General features: G+C 35.1%; 1 protein-coding gene across 1 annotated transcript; it reads left to right on the top strand.

Moving 5' to 3' along the window:
• The first annotated feature begins 4,261 nt into the window (after positions 1 to 4,261).
• On the top strand, positions 4,262 to 5,113 carry LOC124454189 (G-protein coupled receptor 39-like). Its single transcript, XM_047004994.1, has one exon. The coding sequence runs from the start codon at positions 4,262 to 4,264 to the stop codon at positions 5,111 to 5,113; it is 852 nt and encodes a 283-aa protein (XP_046860950.1).
• Positions 5,114 to 7,075: the final 1,962 nt, after the last annotated feature.

Raw genomic sequence — 7,075 nt, 5'->3', positions numbered from 1 at the left:
GATCCTTCTCTCTAGCCATTATCAAGCCATCTAAGCTCGTCAATTTTGTTTGGGATAACGATGACATCAATGACGAATGTCTCAAAGGGTTTAGTTTGCACTGTACGAATGGCAATGTCATCCAGCCGTCAGATGTTGTAATAAATGAGCCCCAGCCCTCTTCTTTAGACGCCTTAGTGTCTCCACAGTCATGCATGAAACAAAAAGCAAAAAAGCTCCAAAATCTTCTAACAGAGATACCTTCGTACGCTCAGGTGAAGCAAAAAACAAAGAAGCCACAACTTGCATTCAGCGATGCATGCACAAAGACGAAGTATAACTTTCATTCGTTTTTGATACGCTTTGGATCATCGCCAGAACTCAAGTCAATCAAACAAATTTCGAGCAGCAGATACCTAGTTGGACAGGTTTTAATTATTTGTTGTGCGACAACAACAGCAACAGCACCATAAAATTGGATACCTGCGGTCGATTAACAAATCTCCAACGTCCCATGATACTCTTCTGGAACTCCTCAATCAATCAAAGGTGAAGGCAGAAAAACTTGGTTTAATCGAAACAGATATGGTGCTAGATATGGAAATATACGCTAAGGCTGTGGAAGTTATGATGAATCCAAGGTACATTGATCTTAAGCAGTTCGTTGTTTTGCGGCTTGTCGCGTTTCGTATAATGTGTATATTTCTTGCTGTTATCGGAAAGAGGTTTGCTGATGCTGGGCTTTGCGACATCGTAATCGAGGCAAATCTTCTTGAGGAATCTTCCGTTGACCAAATGCTTAAAGGAAAGCATTATAACAACGCAATGGGAGACATAAAATACCTGCACGAGGCTTTCAAAAGACATATGATTGATAGTTTTAAACAAGCGAAAAATGACCAAACAGAGCAGGCGAATGAGCTTTATGAAAGATTAGTCAACTCAGTTGAGTTAGAAAAATTCCTTTTCTTCTCCAACAAAACAACTCATAAAAAACCTTAGCCGACATCACGCAAATCTGCTCGACGAGTTACAAAATAATGAAGATTCTGTCTTAAATGATTCTCTTGGTCTAACAGCATCCGTATGGTCGTCATTTTTTAATATGGTGCAGATATTATTCGATTTTTCAAGATCAATGCAGCTCAGGAACTGGAAATTGTATCTGTGATTGACAGAAAACATGCTCCCCTGTATGTTTGGCTAATATCGTCCCAACTACGCACGCTTTCTGACATACTACCCAGTAACCATGAAAAAGCCCTTAAAAACACATCCTTCTATACACCAAAACTTTGAAGCAGGTTATTGTTCTGTGAGAAGACAACCAGGAATATTCAACAAGATACCATCAGATAAAGCTATAAAGAAAACAATCAACAAATAGAAAACATATGCAGGTGTAATTGTTGGCTATAGTACATTAATAGGAACAGTTCAAAGATGGGTACTAACCAGTCATTCTGCTGCAAAGTGTCAAACAAGGATGGAGGAGTTCATAGGAATGTACTAGGCTAAATCTGTGACAAAAGATCTTGAATGAAAGCAAATGTTGCACGACGAAAATTGCGTTCTTTGCTGATATGATCTTTTTATGGATTGGGGGACACCGTTTAAAGAAATTACTTCCCTCGTACATCTGAGTTCTGGATTACAATGCAGCGATGATGTTAAGAACGACATGATTATTGCAGACGAAAAAGGGAAAGAAGCACTTCGCAAATTCTTGGCGAAACGAGTTGAATCAAACGACGAAGATCTGTTTGCACCAATTCAAAAATGAAGCCAAAGACGTTTGCAGCGATGAAAATTAAAAAATCATGCGTCATTAAAGATAAAAGCTTAACATTAAAAGCGGATCGTGATTTATTTGCCTGATCACTAGTCATATGCGGCAAGCGCAATGTTTCGTTGAGAGAAATGACCACCTATTCTCTTGGTCCTTTTCCTTGGTCTTTAGCCACTGCTGATAGAGGTTATGTAAAACCTGTTAAATCTAAGCTGCTGGACAGTGTTGAGAAAGATGTAGAAGATCCCATGGTAGATTCCCTTCCAGTTGATTGTGTAAGAATATTTGATGGTATGATCATCATTCAGCAGCTGGCCTCCATAAGTTTAACAATATTTTTCGAAATGTCCGAATATGTCTTAAAACACATTACCTATAATTATAACTAAATCATGTATTTTGTCACCGACCAAAATTTTGACTAATCGTTAAAAGGCAGTGAACGCAAACGACGTGAAAATTCTGAAATCATTCGAATTCAGCTGTCAAGAAGGGACCAGAAACGACCCAAGCAATTAAAAAAATACCTAATTGATGTCAATAACAAAGTTGATCTTGTGAAATTTTTTCTACAAGATTGGTCGGATCCCTAGCGCTTCAAAGCCACCATCTCAGAACGAACTGCATTTGTAACCGTTGAAAGTGAATGTTATCAACTAAAAGTAGCAAATAACAAAGTAGTGTCAAGAAAAGAAATTAGCCTGTGCTCCAGCTGAGAAGAAGCAGACACTAAATTTTTTTTTGTTGCCTGCATGCTATCCAAACCAAAATAAATCCTAGTATATGCATCTCAACTGTGGACGGCGATGTTGCAATTTTGGCTGTCTACTACAAAGAGCGAATTTGCTGTAACTTATATGTCAAGATAGGATTAAAAGGAAGGAAGAGAATCTATTCTATTTCAAAAATTTACGAAAGTCTTGGTAAAGCAATGTCTAACGCTTTGCCAGCTCTTCATGCAGTTACTGGTTGTGATTCAACAGTGCGTTCTTTGCAGTTGGGAAACAAAAGGCTTACAAAATTGTCAAGGGCTCAGATCGATGTCAAAAAGCTTGAAAGAAAATTGGTGATGTTTTCGACTTTGATGAAAAGCTTTTTCGGACAGTTCAAGAAACCGTTGCTGAACTATATGATGTTAAATCTTGTCAGATTGTAAACGAAGTGCGCTACACAAAATTCTGCACCAAGAGTAAGATCCCAGAATCGCATAAACCTCCACCAACAAAAGATGAATTGCTATTGCATTGTAAACGAGCAAATTACGTGACTTGTATCTGGAAATCACCATTATCATGTAATGATTTGTCCCAACGCCAGAAGGCCGTGGATGGATGTTTGTGAATGGGAAGTTATAAGTCACTAAATGAGCCAGAAAACAGCACCGGACTCCATACTCGAATTCTTAGCCAGTGGTTGCAAGAAGTCACGATGTCAAAACAATATGTACATATATGGCAAATGGACTTAAATGTACTGACATCTGCAATTGTAGTGCATGGACAAACATTATACAAAACAAGGATGACGTACACGAATTTGACATATTTGGCAGTGATACAGATGACTAGTTAGATTTCCAATTTGATCCTGCTTCAAATATCGTTGGGTAAGCATTGATACTTTGAACTTTTCAATTGGATTATTTTGAACACCATTTTGGAAAGAATAGTCATGTCTTACATTTTCATGCTTTTGAAGATGGACTATTTCCACTAATTTCCTACCAAATGAATTTCCAATCTCATTGTAAAGATCATTTAATAAACCAAAGTGGTCCAAGTGCTTCTGTGGCCAGTGCAAGACGATTACTACGGACTACTTCGCTGATTACTGTATTGTAGGACTTGTTTCCGCCGTTGATACAAGACAATCGTTGGTCCGTGCTTCTTACAATTAGCAGCTGCTTTTTGGCTACCGTTTGTGGGACAAGATGCCCAACGTCTTTACTACCATCCTGGGAATCATGCGTTTATAACGTTTGTTGTAATTTTGTATTTGTTTTCTTCCTTCTCAAAAGCAAGCGATAAGATTTAGTATTTGCATTTTTGATTATTTGTTATTTAATTACGGGGTATTCATTTTTCGACGCCATTTTGCACAAAATTTACGGATTATCAAAATGCTAAACAAAACGATGTCGGGAACAACATACAAGATATTTTTGCACTGCCGACATGTTAAAACATTATTACTACGTTATGAAGCATAAATTGAAGGCATAGTGGAATTGTCCCTCGATGAAGTAAGTTTTTCCCATCTGTCTGCTTGACTATGTAAATTTTTGCAACGATTGTATTCATGAATAAATAGTGTCATTTAATACACGGCATTATTTAATCGTTTATCTTTCCTGACATCTGACATAAGAAATGGACATCAGAGTCTTAGTACAATTAATTTTAATGCTGGCGATCAATGGGATCGCTTGGGATCTCGAGATCAATGGGATCTCGAGAGTAATCGTTTATCTTTCCTGACATCGGACATTAAGAAATGGACATCAGAGTCTCAGTACAATTAATTTTAATGCTGGCGATCAATGGGATCGCTTTTATTTGTGGAATGATTTTAAACTCTCTTGTGGTTTTTTGTTGGTTAAAGTCATCGCAACTACAAAAGAAAGTTTGTCACTTCACAATTTGTTTGTTATCCTGCGTCGACCTGCTGGCGGTTGCTATAAACTCTCCAGTTTTGATCACAGAATTGATATTCTGGATTGGTGAAAAGGAATCAATTTTCAAACTGCGCACTGTTACTCACTTTTTCGATGTATTTCTTGCTTTTTCGTTAAATACCCTGTTGCTTGTTAGTTTTGAGCGATACTTGGCAGTTTTCCATCCAATATTTCACCACACAAAAGTAACGAAGTCATTGCTCATTAAATTGCATTTTGTTTTTCTTTTTATTTCCACTATGATGTTTCTGATACATATAACAGAACATTTCTTGGCCTCGACAATACTTTTTTGTTTACTGTTTATGTTCCCATTTATCTACGTCAACACTAAGCTCCACATTATCTCAAAGAAATATCGTCGAAAGAACGTCACAACATCCGAAAGTCACAGTCAGCTTTCAAAAAAAGGAAAGTCTTTTATAAAATCCATATCAACATGTCTTCTTCTGGTAGCTTGTGTCTCGATTTGCTTTATGCCAACGATCATCAGTTATATCGTTTGGGCACTTAAAAAACACAGATTGGGCTCTCAGCTATACATGGCGAAAACATTTTGGTGTATCAACAGCACAACTAACTGTTTATTGATATTTTGGCGTAATAAAAACCTTCGCTCCGAGGCGAGAAAAATATTAAAACAATTGAGTAATACTTCAAGTTCGTTCTAATTTACTATATAAAGACTTTTCAGACTCGATTCTTTACGTACAACTAAATCTATAATATTGTAGGGATAAATGTGATTTAGGGCTGTAGAATTGTTGTATTTTTGCCATTGTGTAATGTTATTGAACAAACAAGCTCCATGTTCAATTATTTGATATATAACTTATCGTAACTGCTATTTCAATAAAATATATTAATATTAGCTAGATGGTATTCTTTACAACACAAAATGTACAAAAAATGTATAGAAACAAAATTGCAATTTATTTAGTATAATGTGAAAAAATGCTTTCAATTTTAGCTAAAGACAAATTTCTGTAGAGAAAGAGTTAAGTTTTTAAAAATGGCTCTATTGAAAGTTGCACTAATTAAATATGCATTCATGAATAAGAAACTATGTCATAAAATACTGTACAATATCTGTCTAAGAGTGGACAAGCGTTTTCTCAATATCTGCATTAGAAATGGACGCCAGAGTTCTTTATGCAATTGATTTTAATATTGGTATTAAACGTTATTGTTCTTATTTGTGGGTTGATTTTAAAGTTTCTTGTTGTTTTATGTTGCCTAAGTCATCGCATGCTTGAAAAAGAATTGTTCACTTAACAATATGTTTGTTATCCTGCGTCGACCTGCTGAAGGTAGCTACAAATGCTCCAATTTTGATCACAGAATTGATATTCTGGATTAGTAAAAACGAATCACCATCTAAAGTGTGCTTTATTACTGAACTTTCAACTGAACAATTGTAAGTTTTTATTTTTAATGCTGTAATATTGTTATAGTTACTTTTGCTATTGTTTTACATATTTAAGCTACAACAAACTATATTACTTTTACGGTACCTTTTTTCGGAACTACTTAGTATATATTTTCGTTTCTTATCCGATTCTTTATTTTAATGTAAAAGCTATTTTTATTAATTGGATTAAAATAATTGTGCACAAAAATGACACAGCTAAAAAGCAATTAGAACACATTGGGTTAAAGTATGTCAAATTTTTTTGAAGCTAACAAAGTTTTATATATTTGTCTAATTTCGCAAATGCTTGTAGCTTTAACATCATGGGGTTTTTAATTCTTTGTGCTTCTTGGTAACGTAAACAACGTGCTCGTGCTTCTCGATAACGCAAAATAATTCACTCTTTTGACTCCCAATTTTCGTGTAAGCTTTGTGTTAATGGCTAAACCTTTCTCCCAAGCTGGAAAAACATGGGCCGTATTTTAACTTACGTGTGCCAATATAGTTGTTTAAATAGCTTTGTCGTTTTTGTGCGAAAGCTAGCTTAAATTAAAATGCTTCTCAGCATCATCATTCTCGCTCTAAAAATTATTTTAGTGTCCGATGAATCATTGGAAGTCCAACTACCTATTTCACCATAGTTTTTTGCTGAATTTGTGCACTGATCACTTTTGCAATGTTTACCTAACTGTTCAAGGTGTTTTTACACACCTTGAAGAACGATACAGCTACGTATTCTCAATTCAGTAAACTAATGTGAGACAACATGTTGCTAGTTACACAACTTTTATATGGGTTGATCTTCTCAGAATGAACGATGTATTTACTATATTTCGCTGTTATTTGAATCCTCATTAATTAAAATCCTTATATATACGTATATAAGATGTATCACAGAAGTTAGATAATTTTAAAATGTTCAGAAAACTATCATTTCATCAAAAGTTCGCAAAAATGTTTTACCATATTAAATTTAGTATTTTTACGTGGTCTTTTTCTCAAAAAGTAGCTAAAAACAAGCAAAAAATTTAATCTTGAAAACTGTGAAAGTACTTTGTAAATGCCTCCCATTTGACTGCTTGCGCAAAGAAAATAAAATGTTTGAAATCTTACTTAATTCAATGAGGCAAAAGCTTGAATTCTGTTGTGCCTTACACTAAAATTTGAGTAAATTTATAAACAATTAGTTCACTATAAGCAACGTCTCTAAATTGGAAATATT

The sequence above is a fragment of the Xenia sp. Carnegie-2017 genome, unplaced genomic scaffold, assembly GCF_021976095.1.
Source record: "Xenia sp. Carnegie-2017 unplaced genomic scaffold, XeniaSp_v1 HiC_scaffold_3, whole genome shotgun sequence".
NCBI classification, from domain to species: Eukaryota; Metazoa; Cnidaria; class Anthozoa; order Malacalcyonacea; family Xeniidae; genus Xenia; species Xenia sp. Carnegie-2017.
The sequence above is the reverse complement of the archived record's forward strand: the minus strand, read 5'-3'. Positions and strand labels throughout refer to the sequence as shown.

What these genes read in the sequence shown, in the direction of transcription:
- LOC124454189 (XM_047004994.1), top strand. Translation starts at nt 4,262, where the DNA reads ATGGACATCAGAGTCTCAGTACAATTAATTTTAATGCTGGCGATCAAT.